At 47.3% G+C, this 19,433-nt stretch overlaps 1 protein-coding gene across 1 annotated transcript in view; it reads right to left on the reverse strand.

Annotated features, from left to right (window-relative positions):
* LOC122364853 (tyrosine-protein phosphatase 99A-like) overlaps positions 1-19,433 on the reverse strand; it is a 75,303-nt gene that overhangs the window by 16,511 nt on the left and 39,359 nt on the right. The window contains exons 2-4 of the mRNA XM_043335631.1: positions 18,446-18,751; positions 2,323-2,446; positions 487-671 (exon numbers count right to left, since the gene is read on the reverse strand). Coding sequence (XP_043191566.1) covers positions 487-671; positions 2,323-2,446; positions 18,446-18,751 — 615 coding nt within the window. The remainder of the gene's footprint in view (positions 1-486; positions 672-2,322; positions 2,447-18,445; positions 18,752-19,433) is intronic.

Below are 19,433 nucleotides of genomic sequence, written 5' to 3' on the forward strand. Positions count from 1 at the left end.
GCATAAGCACTGTTTTATGTTGATTGTTTATTCGCTGCTAGCAAAAATCTAGAACACCCCTTACTGACAGGTGAAATCAGTGATTTAAAAGGACTTTCTCATTGCATATGCAATATGCGCCTCATCACAAAAGAAGTCATATGCCACCGATTCTAGCAAAATATACACCAAATAGCTATCATTTCTGGATTTAGAATACAATATAACGCTACGAGAAAAAATAGATCAATCATCTAAACAACCGATAGAATGAAACCGGTTTGACGTGAAACACTACTTATTTTGACAGGCATAAAAACTAAAGAGCAAAACATTGAACTCTCTTATCATAAGATTTACCATAAGCATTCGCTAAAAAAAGACAGCCGACTGAACTGGCCAGCAGTTTAATGTTTTTGTGTAGTTTCATATGTTTTCAGCCGGGCAGTAATGTGACCTACCCATCTATTCGTGCAGTGTGACCCTCCCCATCACGTGGCTACTCACGTTCGCGATGTGTCACCGTCGGGTAGCTGGGGTCGCTGGGCTCACTGCGCCCCACCCGGTTCACGGCAAACACCCGGAAACTGTACGCCGTGAACGGACGAAGGCCGGTGACGTTGTAGGTAGTCGCCTTCGCGGAGATGTGCAGCTCCCGCCGCTGGTCCCAGGGGCCCTTCGGGTCGAATATCCTGCAACGGGATCAGAGGCGAGGCGGATCATGGTCTGTCTAACTGTTTGATGAGGTTGGTAGCAAAAGTTAGATCTAAATTTGTTATGGACTGTGATTGAGCGTAATGTGTGAGGACATTGAGAACCTAATTTTGTTACCAATCACCTTACTTTGACTTGCTTTCCGCAATGGCAATAAGTTCACTGCAATATTTGGTTAGAATGATGGTTAAATTGGTCGCAACAAAAATATTTTACGCTTAGCTTTATAGTCAAATGGTGATTCCGATCTCATCCTTGTTTTAGGCTTTGTCAAACCAAAAGTACGAGATAAGAAGGCAAAAGCGAATTGAGTTAGTTGATATGTATGCCTAGTTATCGGCATCAATTGTTTAAGAATTTGGAACTATTAGTCACATTCGGAGTGGTGCAATGAGTGTCTTAGACCCGCGGCGGGGTCTGTTAGGTATTCCTGCCACTAGATGGCAGGAGCAGGCACGCCTGAAGGTAGGCTGTCCCGCATAGCTCGAGAGCTAAGCCGGCAGACTGCCCAGATACAAGCAGCTCGATTGATTCAAGCAGAGTCTAGCTTTTATCGGAAACAATCCCTTGTTTTCTATGCTGCAATATCTGAAGTAATTATTTTACCTGTCGTTTAGATTATCATTAACCCTCGCATGTGTGCGGCGTTTGCCAGCTTCTAATGTGTAGGGGGGGGGTCGGTTGGACCCCCCCCTTGCCGTTTCGCCCCTGATCGAGCTAGAGCTTCGCGGAAAAAACGAGCGTGTTGCCCGTGACGAGAGGAAGCCGATGATACCCAATTTTAAGGTCCTAGGTCATTGGTTGACCTTCCAGGTCAGGTCAATGACCCAAAGTCGGGAAAATCGGGACCTGTTAGAAAGTCGTAAAGTGTGGGTGCTAAGGGGTTTTTCGGGGTGCTGATCACGAATATCGTGTTAGTTTTGATCACAGATGATGTCTTGAAGCATTTAGACCAGGTCGGGTCAGGTCAGGTCAGGTCAACCAGTAGGCGTGGTGACGGGTATTCGTAGTACGTGTCAACCGCCTCTGACAGCTTCGTAACATGTTACGAAGTCACCAAAACTACTTCGTAAATGTTCAAATGGTTGCTAAATTCGAATTCAGCTCCAAAAACTAGCCTAGAAACATGTAAAACTCGAAAAAGTGACCCGAGGTCACCCGAGGTCACCAAAGGTCAATGACCTGACCTGACCCTCAGGTGACCTTGACACAGACGGGAGTAACATCAAATCACATGTTTGAACGTTTGAAACCACGAAAAGCTTGCAAACACGCGGCTAGTGCGAGCCGACATACGCGAAATCGCGATTCCGGCCAAACATGGTCTCGGAAAAGAGGTCACAGGTCAAAGGTCATTTGGGTCAGGGTCATGAAATTTTCAGGGTAGGTGTCAAATTGATCAATGCGAGGGTACTGAAAGTTTCGTCGCGATCGGCCGCTTTTTACGCGAGTTATTCGCGAAAAACCATGGGGGGGGGTCCATCCGACCCCCCCCCTACACATGCGAGGGTTAAGATTCTTTTCAGTTGCGACAGTGACTATACTTGGCGATCGATCATGAAAGGTAGTTACCAAATCTAGACATGAATATTGAATACACATTTTGACCAGCGGCCACCTCATCCCTACCTCTTCTGGAGGACGTAGCTGAGGGGCGGCGTGTCCGAGCCGGAGTAGCGCGGCGCCCACGACACGACGGCCGAACGAGAGGTGAAGTCGACCACCAGGGGACGCTGCGGCGCCGGAGGGACATCTGCAACAGAGCGAGAGAGCGGCAGGTGAGCTGGGCAGTGAGCAAAGAGCACTGAACAAGCTGAGCTGAGCCAAATCATGGGTCCTATGTCAGCTTATGACCAGGCGTTCTCTATTTACGCCAATAGGAAAACGTGTACTTTTGTTCGCAAAGCGTGTATTTAATATTTCAAAATCGGATTGCGAATGCATTCATAATAGCACAAGTGTAGCACTTTCTCCAATACGCTCGCTTATTACACACAGACGACAAGTGAAACAAAACATGTGCCAGCCGTTGCGATGAATCCACAGCCAGTTCTCCAGCCCACACAAAAACGCATTGGAATCTCGACGTCAAGTGGTTCTTTACAAACTTCAGTTAGCTTACCGAAATCCATTACGGCTTAGCAATTACGGAACCTGTCACAATGTATAAACCACACACCTTGGGCCGTCTTGTGGTTTGAGCACGACGACTTTATCAAGATAAAAGACGCAGCTACATGCGCCTCCTAAGGAGTCACCAAAGTAAATTGGCTCTACGGAGGTTTCACTAAGTCGCAGTAGCAAAACATATTGCATCCTATTATTATATTTAATAAGCTGGCTGTATAACTGCTTAGCGGCATATGATCATGTACAGAGTAAATAATAGCATTATAAGTATACATTTTACATCTGGAAAACATGTATTGTATGTTAGACCCTGAGCAAATGAGATCCCCCGCCAGCGGACGTCAGCGGCCGTTCTCATTTCACGTCACTGGTAGCACACAGGTGGCTGACGTCTGGTGTGGGTAGATCTCTGCACTCCGTGGCGACCCGCCGCCGCCACCGACTCTGACCCAGCGTCCACTGCCGGCCGACCGACCGACATCGGCCCGTCGCGTTATACATCGGCCCGCGCCGGTCGCCGACGTTTGCTTACACGGTCGAATCGGCTCAACACCGGCCTCAGATCTCGGGTCGTTATGGTTGCAGGAGATAGATCAGAGTTAAACTTGGCAAAGCGGATGAAATGGTTTATTAGCAGCGTGTCGTACAAGCAGTGAGGTATTTTTAGATCGTTGATTAAAAGAACAAACAAAAAGAGCCATGCGGGTTAATTTCGCTAAATGACTTTATGCTGTAGATGTAGTGGCACACAAATGTGTCATATTTCATGCGAACAATTAGCTCTGACTTTCAGTAAATAGTTCCGGCGGCCGGATGCAGCAAAATGTCAAATGTAATGCCTCGAGTTTAATCACGACCATTCGTCATCGCAGTCGAGTCCGTCTGGTAAACTGCAGCCAGCGCCGGCTTCATATTCTGCAGGGCGTGCCCGATGTCACCCTGCAACTCTGAGTCACCCGCTGCAAGACCCTCAGGCAGCGATAAATTCGGTCTCAACGCTGATTTATAGTTACACGGCGCACACTCACCGTAGTACAACAGCAAGTGACTGCGTGGACCTCGTAACATGAGCTCATAGCTCACTTTTCATACCTCAGTCACCTGAAAATTGTGGTTATAGTAGTTACTTTTCTTCCTAACCGCCCAACTCTGAGAAAAATGGGCAGGCTTACTCTACCTGAAGCTGCTCGGCTACCACTTTTCACACAAATGCAGTCACATGTAACTGACAAGATTGTGAAATTCCGTGCACGCAACACCAAATCTCTTCCAGATGGCGCGATGGGAAAATCCTGTCCTAAAACCCACGCAAAGCCTCTTGAAGCGTTCAGTGACTGCGCCAGTCTCACCGCCTGACGGGTCGAGTCTGGCTGTCTGCCGCATCTGCCGCCCGCTGCCGCCAATCCGTCCCGTTTCTTCTAAATCCCATCCTCGCCACTCCGTCTACTCGTGCGCCGCCTCCTTTTCCACCCGTCCGCCTGTCGCTTCTTCTTCCACCAGACCGTCGCCTCTTCCCTCCCTCCGCCCTCCGCCTACCAGACCCGCCCTGCGCCCGCCCGGCCCCGCCCAGCGTCTCATCTCTCCAATGGCGGTAATGGTGCGGCGCTGGTGCCGGCACTGCCGCGCCCGACGACCGACCGCATGCTTTATAGATTGGCCGTCTCCCAGCATTGACGGCCGTCACCTCTCGGCCAGTAGAAGCTTTGACAGATGCCCGCGGTCGGCAGCCAGCTGCGGCGCTGCGCTCTCGACAGGCGGGCCCGATCCGGCGGCTCCCGGCCCGCCTGACGAGGCCCAAATTAATCAACTGTCTTCGAAGATGTCCAAAACATTAACCAATACCGGCGAGTAGTAGTGAGATCCGTTTTAGCAGATTTGTTAGATAAGCGTTCTGCGAAGTGATGCACGCTTTTAGCCGGTGCTCTAACTTAGATTCCGGATAAAGCGGAGAGCAAGGAATTTGGAGGGTTTTCTGGAACACGAAACGAGGCCAAAACAAAACAAAGCCTCACGATGTGTATCTCTCCCCAAATGCGAACGTCAGTCACATCTGTCGGCATCACTTGTGCTGTTTATGCAGAGCCGAGGATTCTCAGACCGCAGACAAACAATGCGCGAAAAGGAGGCGGAGACAGATACGGCGAAAATTCACACTCGATCAAACATAACACGCCGAAAATCGACAGCGCGGTTTTAAGACGGTGTTGAGAAATACCGCTATCTGCGAGTGTGTCAGTTTTATGGTGAACTCTGAGCTGAAATGACAAAAACTCGATGAGGGAGAGAATGCCTTATGAGAAAATATGGAGACGTAGAGCGGAGGCCGTAGCAGGAAAGATAGTGGCTGCATCTGCGCACTATTGACAGGAGAAATTACATTAGCCGGCTGCCTTCCGGGGCCAATCAAGATAGTGTCTATTTGCGCTACCCAAAAGCGAGCAATACGCCGCGTCCGTGTTCTTTGTTCTGCTGATATCGTATATGAGCGGCCTCATCGTGATCATTTCACGCTGATCTGCAGCGTCGCCGGGGTGGGCGTCACTCCCTGGAGCACAATCGACCGCGCGGCGCGAGCTGACAAATCCGGCCAGCTGTTCATGGCCAGTAATCGGGGCGCAGATGTCGCCCGATTAGCGCGGATTACGGCGGCTCAGGGCAGATTGATAACACGACTTGGTTTCCAGCTCCCTGGTGGCGGTGTTCCACCAACTGCACGTGACCGAGGATTCTGACCACCAATTACAGCGGCCAAATGATGAGCCCCAGCGTCGTGCCACTGCCGATGATGCCGTAAAGTTATCGTTACGCCCTGCTATGTAGCAGTCGTCATGAATGGGAAAAGTGCACTGCCGTGAGGCTATAACTTCTGGCAGCCATTCTGATGACTTATTTTGGCACTGCAATGGTGCAGATAACGCAACTGACAAGGTTATATGTTGTAATAAAGAACATATAAATGAACTTGATGGTGGCCTTAAGTCAGTACCTAACATGATGATCTCAGACTAGTGACAACGTTTTCACACATGCGGATTCATGATCGGGCCAGCGACCCAGACAAGTCTCACATGACTTGGAGCTTATAGACGCCACTCCCATGGGGCGTAGAGCGGAGATCACGAGGAGCACGTTCTGACTCCTCCCTTGAGCTCAGACGGTATGTCCCCGGTGCCCTCACGTTTAGATCAAGGTGCGGATGGCTATCTAGATTCTACAGATGCCATCAGGTCCATGATTGGTCGCAACTACTGGATTAGGCACTAACGGGTGACTTGGAATCGGCACAGAAATGCACTGGACTTCCGTTGCTTACGCTGAAGGCAGCTCAGCCGTGAGTAGTTTTCGTGACGTGGTTTCGTGATTGTTGAGCTTACTCAGTCTTCGACATGTGAATGTAGGAAGCATTCAATGGATAAACAAGTGTCATTCAGCTCCAAATTAGCACTTGTTAGGTAGATGCGATACCGGAATACGACCCAAACAAGGACCAACCTATTTTTAGAGCCTCAAGAATTGTAAATGTACCCGAAATAAGCACATGTTTTGAAGGAATGATAATAACATTACAAACAACATGTGATATCAGATAACAGTTTGAAAAGTTCACAATTGAGACCACTGAACGAGCACAAACTTCTTTGCGTGTATTGCACACAAACAAAACTATTTCACTGTCCAACTTCTTATGGACATCAGCACCTCGATTTTATGAGCGTCGATGCGTTACTGAGCAACATACCTATGTAGATGCAAGTTCGGTCTCACGGAGCGCTAAGCAAGTTTGTTTCCGGTCGTTTTGCGTTTTACTAGATAAATGGTAAATCCAAGCATTTAAGTGACTTCGTATCATAATATGAGATCGCTACGACCGCCTTTGCCGATCCATGCATTATGTAATAGGTCATTCTTTCACACAAATGCTGTTCACCACGTTCCAGCTTTCTGTACTCTATTTCGTTATTGTATGGGTGCCCTTTACGAATCTTGGATGAGTAGTTATATTTTTACTCAACACTTGACGTGAATGAGCGAACAGCCAATATGTTTTGTGGATCCCGTCCAAATAAAGCTGAATTGAACTGAGTGAAAACGAACTTTTTTACTCCAATTCCGATGTCATCTTTACCAATAAACTAAGGCTGTACATATTATGGAGTTGAGAACGGCGATAGGTCTACCCCGATCATCAATTGAACGTGGTCTACGCTCCGAACAATTCTCAACTGTACGCCATAGCTGATCAGTGTGGGGCGTACCGCTGCCACAGGTGGTCCTCGAAATGGCCCAGCTGCGGCACCACGCCGACCCCATGCACCACAGCACGGGGAACACGGGGTCCGCAGAGGCGGCGCAACGGGCCACAGCACGGGGAGCACGGGGTCTGCAGAGGCGGCGCAACGAGCCACAGCCAGGGGAGCACGAGGAGCACGGGGTCCGCAGAGGCGGCGCGACGGGCCACAGCCAGGGGAGCCTCGTGGGTCACGGCGTCAGGGACAGGAAACAGCCACCGTGAAAAGAACACAGTAATGAGGAGAATTTCACTCAAAACTAGAACGAATTACCATTTTTAATGTGCCACTGCTTTCTTATATGGTTTATATATTACTGGTTTCTTATTTATTACAATATAGGTACTAGTGATGTCAATTACAGAAAATCGGAATACCGATGCCAAACCAAATACCAACCAAAACCGTGTGGAAATACCGAAACCGAACCAACTTTGAAAGATGATGGAAATACCAACTGTTTACCAATTTCTTAGCCTCTTATACATTAGTAAGGGTTCATAATACCAACAAAATACCAAACACATTAGGATTGAAATACCAAATACCAAGTTGGTAGGTATCGGTTTGATATCGGTATAACAAAAACTTGGCATCCGATTGACATCTCTAATAGGTACCAATGTAGCTTATGGAGCAAATAGCACATAAACTTAAGCCTTGAAAATATTCCTTCACTTTTCTTTATACCTACTAAGTAATTAGCATATTTGTGCCTATTGGATCTGTAACTACAGGACTGATGAATCATCGACTGCAATATGGAGGACACATATCGCAATGAAATTGTTGCGGGGACCAAGCTTCCCTACTAAGATCAATCCCTCCACTTTGCTTACAGCCCTATCACGTGACCTCAACAGGCTCGCACGTCACGTGACACCCACAGGCACGCGAGCATCGCGTCACGTGACTGCCACAGACACGCGCGTGAAACCTGAGCGTGCGCCGCTGCCAGGATCGGACACGCGTGCCAGAGCGGCTCAGAAGTCGTGTCACCGGTCCTGGATGGCGGTGCGGTGTCACTCGACGAGCCAGGGAGGAGAGGGGAGGGGGTTATTTAGCTCTTCCCGGTGTTATGGTTTAGCTAAGGCACGCAGAGCCGTTTCCGAACGCCACTGAGAATGTTTGTGTTGGCCAGAGAGGCCGGTGGTCGCAGCTTGTGTGGTCGGTGGGATGTTGATTCTCATGGTGCGCTGCTAGCTGGTTTTAAATGTGGCAGCTCTGTGAAACCGTATATCTGTTAGGTACAGGTACACTACATACTGAGTACATAGCACCAAGTGCATTACGTACGAACAGTGGCGGCGGATTCGATTTTGGCGTGGGGGGGGCAAGATCCCAGTCGAGATGATGTCATAGGCGGATCCAGAAAGGCGTTTTCGACGCTGTAGGGGACCTGTTGCACCCCCCCCCCCCCCCAAGTGTCCAAAATCCAAAAACTCCTCGGATTTCGATTCCTTACGGACCTACTGCTGAACAGTATGAAACAAAGAATACGTTTTGTAAAATACGTTTTGTCTATTTCGGGCGATGCAAGGGGAGGGGGAGTAAATATTTGCTTTATATGCCCGCTCCCTGGATCTGCCAGTGGACGATAGGTAGGTATAACGATTTTCGTATTGCTGAGTTAGAAAAAAGCTCCTATGGGAAAAATTGTGCCATAGCCGGCCATAACCCGAGTAGTAAAGTAATCTTGCATAACCCGATCGCAAATCAGATTTGAAGAACGGTGCCGAACCTTTTGAAGTAGGCGAGCGCTATTCTTCAATGAGGTAACTCGTTACCATTTCCTCTGTTCATTTTACGTTCGATTTCCGTTTAACCTTCCTTTAAAAAGTATTTCTGAGACAGATATCAACTGAAACTAGCTAATAGCGGGAAGAGACCGCTCAAACATTCAGAGACAGTCGGTCGCATCTAAACCTATTGGGACAGCAATCCGCCAGAAACCCACCCCAAGGCAGTAGTTCGCCAACTAAGCTCACCGAGACGGGCTGTCTCGATGGGTTTATCCTACAGATAAGCCCACAGCAAGACTTAACTAAGGCCCAAACGCTCGTCATGCTGGGAACGGAGGGCTGAGGTGAGGGAGTCGAGCAGCGGACTATGGTGAAGGAATTCGGTGGACTGAAACGGGAATCCAGAAGCTCTGGGGGGGGGGGGGGGTGTTTCTTTATTAGGGCTTTAGGGTGCGCTGACTGCGGTAAGGTCCAAATTATCACACCAAATTTTGCCAAGACATCTACCGGTTCAGGCACTCGAGAATCAGCGGCCAGTGATATCTGCAAAGACGAAGCATTTCCAACCCAGCTTCAGCCTGGTGTCAGGGCGCCTCAGGTGGCTTTAATTACAGTTGCACATACCAAACGACCTCAGTGCAGCCAGTCTGTCGCCGAAACCATTCGGAACAGACTTCAACGAAAAGTGAGACAAGGTTGGTGCTATCGTTAAGTGCCATTATAGACTTGGACCCCGTTGGCTTGACCCACTGGAAGGTAGTAGTTATCGGACGCTGCGGGGCATACTCATTTTTCCAAAATGCCTTAGATTTTGCTTTCGTGTTCGATGCTCTATATTCTTTAGCGAGAGGGGGGCCCACTAATGATCAGTGCCCTAACCCTCAAAAGTTTCCAACGTTATTTTTTACTTATTTAATAGTGAATACTGAAATAAAGCGGATACTGAACTGTGAACATCCAGTTTTTACACTGGCCCCACACAAGCCTCCGAATGCCCAAAGCAGATCTCGGATGACTGGCCTTTGGGTGTCATACCGTGCATTGGTCAATGTGGTCAATGAGTACGACCTCGGCGTTTACCATGTTACTTGCACTGGAAACTGTTGCGCTCGAAAAAAAATCAGGGGAGTGGCTAATTACGAGCGCTCATCAGTCCTAAACTACCCGCAAGCGAGTGGCTAGCCCTTCCGTCTCCGCTCGCTTGCGATTTGGCATTCATGTAGGTACAAAATAGTGGCAAACGACCATTGAGGGTGTGAGTTGCGTCTCTTGCACACTTAAAATATATCTAAATCGAATCTGGAAAGACAAAAAATGCTATAAAGCGAAAATGGTTAGCATTTACACATATTCAAAAGGCACTGTTGGACAAACTGTAGGAGCGCATAGCTGCAATATCAGGCTATGAAAATGTTCCTCATGTTTAGGGCACGAATTATGGAGGGGCAAGAATATACGTTTGTCCCTCCTCCCGAAGTTTCTTAGGGAACGATGCCTCCTCTGCCGCTCCGTGTCCGTCGCCCCTGTAAGCGGTCACTGAAGGCCTGGGTTGCCGCTGCGTCACGTTGACGCTTATAATGCCTCCAAAACTAGGTTGAAGAGAGGAAAAGTTCAATTGAACGCGAACACTTGTCATGAAAGGCAACGTATGATAAAGTATATGGGCATCTGGTTACATCTTCAGATGATCGAACAGAATAATCAGATATATATGTTTCTTGTCTAAGTTTTGTCACAAATTATGGGGGGGGGCAAAAAGATACTTTTGCCCCCCCACGAGTTTGCCAGGGGGGCAGCTGCCCCCCTGCCCCCCCGAATCCGCCGCCCCTGCGTACGAAACAGTCAAATAAATGACAAAGGTTAACCCTATTAGTGGCAGGCTCCTGGCTACCCCTATTAGTGGCAGTGGGGGGGCTGTTTACGACCCCCCCCCCCCTTGATATCTCGAGATCTAACGGGCCGATTTTCAAAATTCAAACGGCATTCGATTTCGCTCAACGTGATCTACATTTCTAAAAAACAAAAATTAAGAAAATGTCAATAGGGGGGTAGAGGGGGGTAAAAACGGGCAAATTGCAGATACATTTTAGACTGTTTATCACGGCCAGGTTTCTGAACCAATCTTAACGCAACTTTTGCCGATCGATAGAGAATGAACCAGGAATTCACATGAATCCTAAAAATATGCATTTTCAAAATCATAGGCGGATACAGATCATTGAGATTGGGGGTACACAAAAAGTATAGTAAATAAGGTTTTTGTTGGTACTGTTTCTAAAAAGGGTGGTAATGGTCTTGTTATGTTACAATGTTCTTATGAGAGAACGACTACAATTGTATTGGTCATGCATAGGCGGTGTCAGGGCAGTTGGGAGGTAAAACATAACCCCCTTTTTGGACGCCTGGATCCGCCTATTAGGTATAGCAAAAACGTGTCAAAAGAGGATGCACAATAACTTTGTATATGTTATCACATGATACCTTTCATTCACTGTTCGTAAAACTGGTGCCTACAGTTATAATACATCAGCATCGTGATCTTCGCCCAAATGACTCGCTTTTCGAATAGGACCCCCCAATTCTCAGTACTCTGGAGCCGCCCCTGGTATAGTTATGAACTTGAAATTTTCAGGGAATGTGCCCAATTTAGTTTTAGGAAAAGTCAGAAAATTTCAGCATCGTAGCTTCAGCGGTTTCGGAGATATTCCCGAAAAACCTGAGGGGTGGATGAAAACAACCCCCCCCCCCCCTGCCACTAATAGGGTTAATTAACTGCCTTCGATTCTTCGATGAATACATTAATCAATTATGTCTTACAAATTTTGTAGCTTTGGGTTTACATATAAAAGTAACATCAACAGGCTTACACGTATGCATGATGTGGCGATTAACCCGCGCCCCGTAGGGCTACCGGCGGACCCTACCACCCGTAGGGGGGGGGAGCCGTTTCGGCCCCCCCTAAGATCTCGGAAAGTTACCGGCCGATTTTCAAAATTCAAACGGCGTTTGATAGTCCTACCCGGGAACTACCTTGTGACCAAATTTCATTGACCTAGGTCAAACCGATGACGTCACAGGTCAGGTCAAAGGTCAGGTTTTCACCGTTCACAGGCAATTCAAGAAATGTGCTGTGAAATCGAGTAAATTGGTAATTTATTGAAAACCATCGATGGTATATTGTTCGTCAAACACATACCTTGCTATCTGAGGTCACTGATACCAGGTCAGGTCACAGCGAGGTCAGGTCACCGGGGGTCACAATATGAATGTGTCGTGTGATACATGTTTTATGGTCCATTTTACATGACAAATGCGATTATGTGGGTTAGGCAGCCTTTGGGGCCAGCCTAGGTCACGTTTTGGTGAAGGTCAGGTCAAGGTCAGGTCAAATTAGGTCAAATTTCAAGTTGATATTTTTGCATAAAATGGGTATCCATTCGATGCAGCTCGTCACGGGGAGTCTAATGGTGGTCTTTGTTTTGCTCTACGAGTTCTAGAATTGCCAAAAATTGAGTTTGAAAATTTGACGTCATCATTTTTGAACAGTTTTTTTCGCTATAACTTGGCCAAAAAACGAGGTATCGATCTGAAATTTGGTATGTAGATAGAAGACGGTAGGTACTATCACATATATTCCGGTTTTTTCGAAACTCAAAAAACTTTTTGGATTTTTTGGCTAATATATCCAAAAAAATGCTTTTTTGATTTTTGGGGATCAAAACTCAAAAATTTAAAAAATCCAAGATAGCAGTTTTGTAGCCCTGTCAATTCTACACCTTTTATGTCTTGATCATTTTTCTGTATCTTCAAAGCTGTAGGCCTGACAGGTCTTCTCGCGAAGGTCTTTTTTCGGTCGAAAATGACAGAACATGACGTCACTCTGACGTCATTTGTGGCCAACCTATCACAGCCTCTGGAAAAATTGTTGGTCACAATGTGTAAAATTGATGCCCGGAGGGGTCCTGAAAGTTTGGTGGCGATATCTCCAGCCGTTTAGGAGATATCGACCGAAAAGGACAGGGGGGGGGCGTTTCGGCCCCCCCCCCCTACGGGGCGCGGGAGCTTTTCAATTCACCTTTACCTGTAAGTAAATGTAGCCTGGAAAGTACGGGTCTGGTCACTGACATGCTGTTTGTATAAATGAAAGAGAAACAAAAACATATAGGCAAACATACCTAAATAAAAAAATAAGGCTATCGCGGGCAGTAAAAACCAATTTTAGGTCAAGAATACAATATTGGCAATCGATTCATGCACAAATGTGCCTGGAAAGCTACAAAACAACCATGCAATGTGCTAACAAATCAAAACAATCAACATCTCACGTTGATGCGCTTTATGTGCAAATGTCTTTGGTTGCAAATGTGTTTCATCCCTTGGTGTATGATGCAAGCACGCGGGCGAAATTGGGGTAAAGTAGACGTCAGTTTTTTTTTTGGGCAAAACAAACACAGGCGAGTAGACGAGAGAGATGTGTCGTTTTGAAAGTATCCCTGATTGTGTCTGACGATGTGGGTTATTTGGTGCTCAACAACACCTGATTTCCGCTGGTCTTGTTGTCTGTACGATTACGATACGTTCAACACAAGTGTTCGTAATGAGAATTGAACACTTGAGGCTAGCCTATGGAGTGGAATTGAAAGCACAGAAGTTGTCCTGGCTCTTTATGTTTAAGAATTTCATTTAAGGTTTACGTAAGGCCGGCTAAACGCATAAATCAACCGTAGAGACAGGGACTAAAAATCGATCTTCTTACTTTCTGAATCAGCTGAGCACGAGAAGATAAGCCCATTCATTCTCTGCCATATATGCAGGCATAAAAGCAGAGCGCCAGTGATCGCGTGCCGTCATGATGTCATTGATATACTCCATAAATATCGGGCACGATCATTTTTGTTAATGTCAGTGTCAAACAGTAGCCATGCAATTTGGAGCCGTCAATCAAGCGAAAGCCGCCGTGGATCGCTTTTAGTGTAGACTGTCGTATAAGCGCGCATCGAACAAAATTGGAATGGTGTCTGATCCATTTAAAGTCGTGAATGGTATGTATGCAGTTCAGATCGGCGTGTGACGACTTTTCACATTTTCCTTTTTTAGTTCTTATGCTAACTCTGACGAGGACAATTCACCCTTTCGCAATAAGTCGATGGACCTGAGTGCCTTTATCTACTGGCAACTTCAATTGTTCACGTAATTTGGTACACACGTGAGGTCCCACAAAACAATTAATGAACATCGTTTGTTCGGTACCTTTAACCGTATTACCTCTCTAGCAAAAACTAAACTCTGGTAGCCACGCCAATGGCTCATTTCGTGGGTGCCCTGAGCTGCACGCTCACAGTAAACAGACGTCCGGCACCACCGTTAGGTCATCGGTCAAATTAATAAAACGCCACCGCGGCCGCGCCGCGCGGCGCCCGTCGGGCCGGACAAAGGCGACATTGTGGCACTGTTTTACGCCTGATGACTGTGTTTGGCCGCCCTCATTGACACAGGGCCGGGCTTCCCAAACACATCGGCCGACCAGGGGCGGCCTCCGGCCTCAGATGGAAAGTGAGTCATACTGCGGATGGAGCTGGGGGAGAGGATTCATTAAATCACATAGTGCATATTTACGAGTACATGTCTGTGATAGGACGCCTCTTTACATATCGAAGTCGAAAAAAAAAAACGTTACACAACACTAAATAGGGTACATTTCAATCTGGTTGGAAACAATTAGGTTCAAACTTCAAACGACTCAAATGTTGCATAATAAAAATGTTTGACAGACTTTAAAATAATTGTTTCATTTCTCATGTCACTGCAACACACCAACGCTCAACGAGTTTTTCAATTTCATTTACGGATTTACAGTCCGGCACTTGTTTCATCATCAGATAGTCGGCTAAAAACGGTTCAACGCATTACAAGGAGTTGGACTCTCCCTTTCATGATATGCATGCTGCATTATGCAAGACATTCATTGTGACCATAGCGAGTGGCTCATTGGCTGAGGGAACAGCGCTGTTCGGAGGATGATATCAGCGCGGCGGATGATGTGGTCGCGTGCTCCATAAGCAGGTAAGGAGCTCATGCACGAATCTTTAAGAACTGCCAATGTTGCTCGCTTAGAAGGTAATCGCATACCGCCTTTTGACAAACACTGGATTGATGGCATTAAAGCTGACCGCATGTATGGAATAGTAGTGGAGTTGTTACGTGAGCTCGGATTTACAACGGTGCATATTTGAACGACTTATGACATCACTGGACAATGTGAATGCCATGAGCGGCGGGCTGGTAAACTTCCAGCGGCGATTTGCTGCATCGCCTGCCTCCGGGTCCGACCATACAAGGTACACTGAGCAGACGTGACCGATATCGGCGTCCGCGAGCTATAATTTCACACCGCATGAGCAGAGGGCTTGAGTTATCGGCTGGAAACTCATAGCCAGCACCTCTTCACAGCACACATAAAAGCACGGCCGCCCTGCCGGCCCTAGTGTGGTCTCGGCCCAATCCATGTCGTTAGTATGCAGCCTAATCCTAACATGGTCATTGCCTTAAACGTCATGCATGGGATCATCTAGTTCGACACACGCCAACAAAACGTGTGCTCGAAAAAGTTGTGTGGAATCACTCGGTGTCCTAACCGGTAGGTAATCCATTTATCGTGCGCAGTGCACACTGCACAGTTCACTATTTCGGTAAGTTAAAACCCTATTAGTGGCAGGGGGGGGTTGTTTTTATCCACCCCTCAGGTTTTTCGGGAATATCTCCGAAACCGCTGAAGCTACGATGCTGAAATTTTCTGACTTTTCCTAAAACTAAACTGGGCACATTCCCTGAAAATTTCAAGTTCATAACTTTACCAGGGGCGGCTCCAGAGCACTGGGAATTGGGGGTCCTATTCGTGAAGCGAGTCATTTGGGCGAAGATCACGATGCTGCACCAGTTTTACGAACAGTGAATGAAAGGTATCATGTGATAACATATACAAAGTTATTGTGCATCCTCTTTTGACACGTTTTTGCTATAATAGGCGGATCCAGGCGTCCAAAAAGGGGGGTTATTTTTTACCTCCCAACATAGGTGCCCTGACACCGCCTATGCATGACCAATATAATTTTAGTCGTTCTCTCATAAGAAAATTGTAACATAACAAGACCATTGCCACCCTTTTTAGAAACAGTACCAACAAAAACCTTATTTACTATACTTTTTGTGTACCCCCAATCTCAATGATCTGTATCCGCCTATGATTTTTGAAAATGCATATTTTTAGGATCCATGTGAATTCCTGGTTCATTCTCTATCGATCGGCAAAAGTTGCGTTAAGATTGGTTCAGAAACCTGGCCGTGATAACAGTCTAAAATGTATCTGCAATTTGCCCGTTTTTACCCCCCTCTACCCCCCTATGGACATTTTTTTAATTTTTTTTTAGAAATGTAGATCTCGTTAAGCCAAATCGAATGCCGTTTGAATTTTGAAAATCGGCCGGTTAGATCTCGAGATATCAAGGGGGGGTCGTAAACAGCCCCCCCCCCTGCCACTAATATGGGGTAGCCAGGAGCCTGCCACTAATAGGGTTAAAGAGCACTCGGTGGTTGCATGCAGAGTCACCAATGAGCACAAGAAGTGTTCACTCCGCAGCAAAAGAGACAAGGTTCAACATCTCCACTATGAAGCACCTCATGCATTCACTGTTTCCCATGCTGATTCCTTAATGGATTACTACACCTGTGCAGAGCAGCACTGAATCGTGTAATGACCTCCTCCCATGATTTATTTATCAGCTCGGAGTTTTGACCTGAGAGAGCCGCGCGGTATACTGTCACCTCCGGCACTGCCTGCTTATTGTACTCTGTACACGTGTATATGCAGATCACAGGCACAACACGTGCAGGCAACTGTCGCCGTGACAGGAACTTGTGTCGTCACAACACGTGTGCCTGTCACGACCGAACAAAAAATGAGGCTCCTCGCGGATGATAACACGGCATTCAGTGAGTATTGCGTATTCATTATACAAGGCACACGGCAAGCGACGCAATGTGAAGATCAGGGATGAATTAGAAGTGTGCCTCGTGAAGTCTCCTTTGATTTCACGCTATTACCTGAACACGCTATTCGTTCTGCTCGGTAGAAAATCGGATCGATGATATTGTGGCTATTATCTTTATGTTTACTGGAATATTCGTTTTTCATCGCATCATTCCAAGAAGCTTGCATGCGTTTTAGTAAGGCGTTTGTTAATTATGTGGTGCACAGACGGGAAACCGAAGGACACACCAGTGCTTCATTTAGACGCGATGCCCCATTAGTGCATCCGAAAACGAACATCGTATTAATGAGGGTAAGGTAGTAAGAATTTTGTAACTGTCTCCCGCTTCATTCTCTGATGTTTTATCTATCACCATCTGGAGGTGACCAGAGGAAGATCTGTTTTGTCGTTCCTAATTGAAATCAGATTGTGGGACATGAATTCGTTTACAACGAAGAACAAAGGACAGAGTGACCAGTTATTGTCAGCCCAGTCTCAGCATTTACGGGTACAGCATGTGGCGACATTGTTGAATTCGATAAACGTCAAAGAGCATGGCTTGAAGACAGATCAAAGGAATTGCCGTACTTACCATTTCAGCTTTATCACCTAGACCATCACGTTTGCTTTGATCGTCAAGTCACATTTCAACACATTATTGCACACGAGCTTGAGAAGCATGCACTCTAATGGGATTTACCGCAGTGGGATCTACCCGATACACGGGTGCTAATAGTTTTGTACTATGTCATTTCTAAACATCTGACCTTTTGTAAGTAAAGTACAACTAGGGAATTATTGGCTGGGAATTTCGATCGTAAGTATGAGGAAGTTCAGCTTCACGACCAACATCGAAACATGCTGATACGATATGTACGTACACCAATGGCTGTCAACGTACCGTTCACTCCAGTAAACCACTTTTTACTGACAACCTATCGCTCCGACACCCTGCAACATTGTGTAGCTGAGGTAAACGGCGCTGTGACCGACTTTGTGTCGCCTTGCAGCCACAACTGTGGAAGTCAGGCCCGCCGAGACAGTTTGAAAGAGAACGTTCCGGCGGAGCGGCAGCGTTCTAACGGAACGGTTTGCAGCCAATGAAAACCCACCCACTCACTGCAAACGCACGCATCTCTCGCCCAAAGTGAAACCAAGGCCAGCACTACATTGCAGCCAGTTTCTGGCCGAAACAGAGTCCACCTCTCCAACTGGCTGCAGGCAACTCATTAATTCTTCAGAGTCTTGGACTTGCTTGGAAAGTAAAAACAAGTCCCGGGCCTACGACAATTATCAAAGTTCCAGCTCCATTTGTTTTGTAAAGAGGCACGTGATGTTTAATTCACGTGGGTCGTCTTGCCTCTGAATGCGCGGCAGAAAAAAAGCGCAAAATAGAAATGGTCCATGTATAAACTGCTCCGCCGTACTTTTAGGGCTTTGGCTCCCTCTGACTCCACCTAAGCTCGCTGCAGTCGTCATTCAAAAAGCCCATGCGACTTCCGACGTGACTAATGGCATGCAGCGTGGTTGTATGTCGTCTGACCGCGCCTGGGCGGTCACTCACCGTCAACCACGATCTGAATGGAGCGTCCGTCGTCATATCCGTCCACGATACAGGTGTACTCGCCGGCATCGGACGCCACCACCGGGTAGATCTGCAGCTGGAAGGTGGGCAGCAGCAGGCGCGCCCGCTCCTCCCGACGCTCGAGCGCTCCATCCGGCCCGTAGCGCGCCAGTGTGAACTCGCCCTGTGCGTGACCGCAGCCGCGGCACGCCCACGACACAGTAGCCGGCCTGCTGACCTCAGCTTGGCGCGGACAGGTCAAGGTCAGGTTGGCGCCGGCCGACACCGTCTTGGTCTCACCCCGTGCTGCGAAGGGGGGCGGAGAGTTAGTGGGAGAGGGCACAAACGAGCGCGTCTTCTAAGGGACTAACGTGTTAATCACAACAGATTGGGACCTGTAGCAGATACCACACATTTTTTACATGCTAGGCTAGGGCATTAATATTTAGTCACAATCTACAGTCAAGCTTAAGAATACATAGACTTTAAATATTTAAGTTATATACATATGTTTCATGTTTTATTAAGTGACATCAAAGACACCACACTTTTTTAACAAAACAATAGGTTCTATGATACACAGCGGATTGTCTTTTTCTCCGGTAAACCCTTCTTCACTGCAATAAAAATAAAGCGTATGGTATAGGCGCTTTCGGCGCGTGTAATCTGTGTCCCGTGGCTTGTAGTTCACACGGTGTTAGCAGTGAATCCCTCGCCGACTTTCCGCCAAATGCGGGGCCTCAGAGGCGGCGCGTCTCAAATTCCCTGTTGGTGCGCGGCCCGCTGCAGAGTCCGATGTTATCAGGACAGCAAACGTCTCCGGCATGTTGGCACAGTAGCCGAACTCGCCCGCCGCTGAGTCAAATATAAAATCCCGGGAGTTCTGGTGACTGTCAGCGTTTGCTAGTACGACATAAACAATTAATCATCTGATGACTTGCCATGGAAACATAGAGCGTTCCACCGATTAATTTGATGACATTCAGCG

Source organism: Amphibalanus amphitrite, unplaced genomic scaffold (assembly GCF_019059575.1).
Source record: "Amphibalanus amphitrite isolate SeventyFive unplaced genomic scaffold, NRLGWU_Aamphi_draft 000703F_arrow, whole genome shotgun sequence".
NCBI classification, from domain to species: domain Eukaryota; kingdom Metazoa; phylum Arthropoda; class Thecostraca; order Balanomorpha; family Balanidae; genus Amphibalanus; species Amphibalanus amphitrite.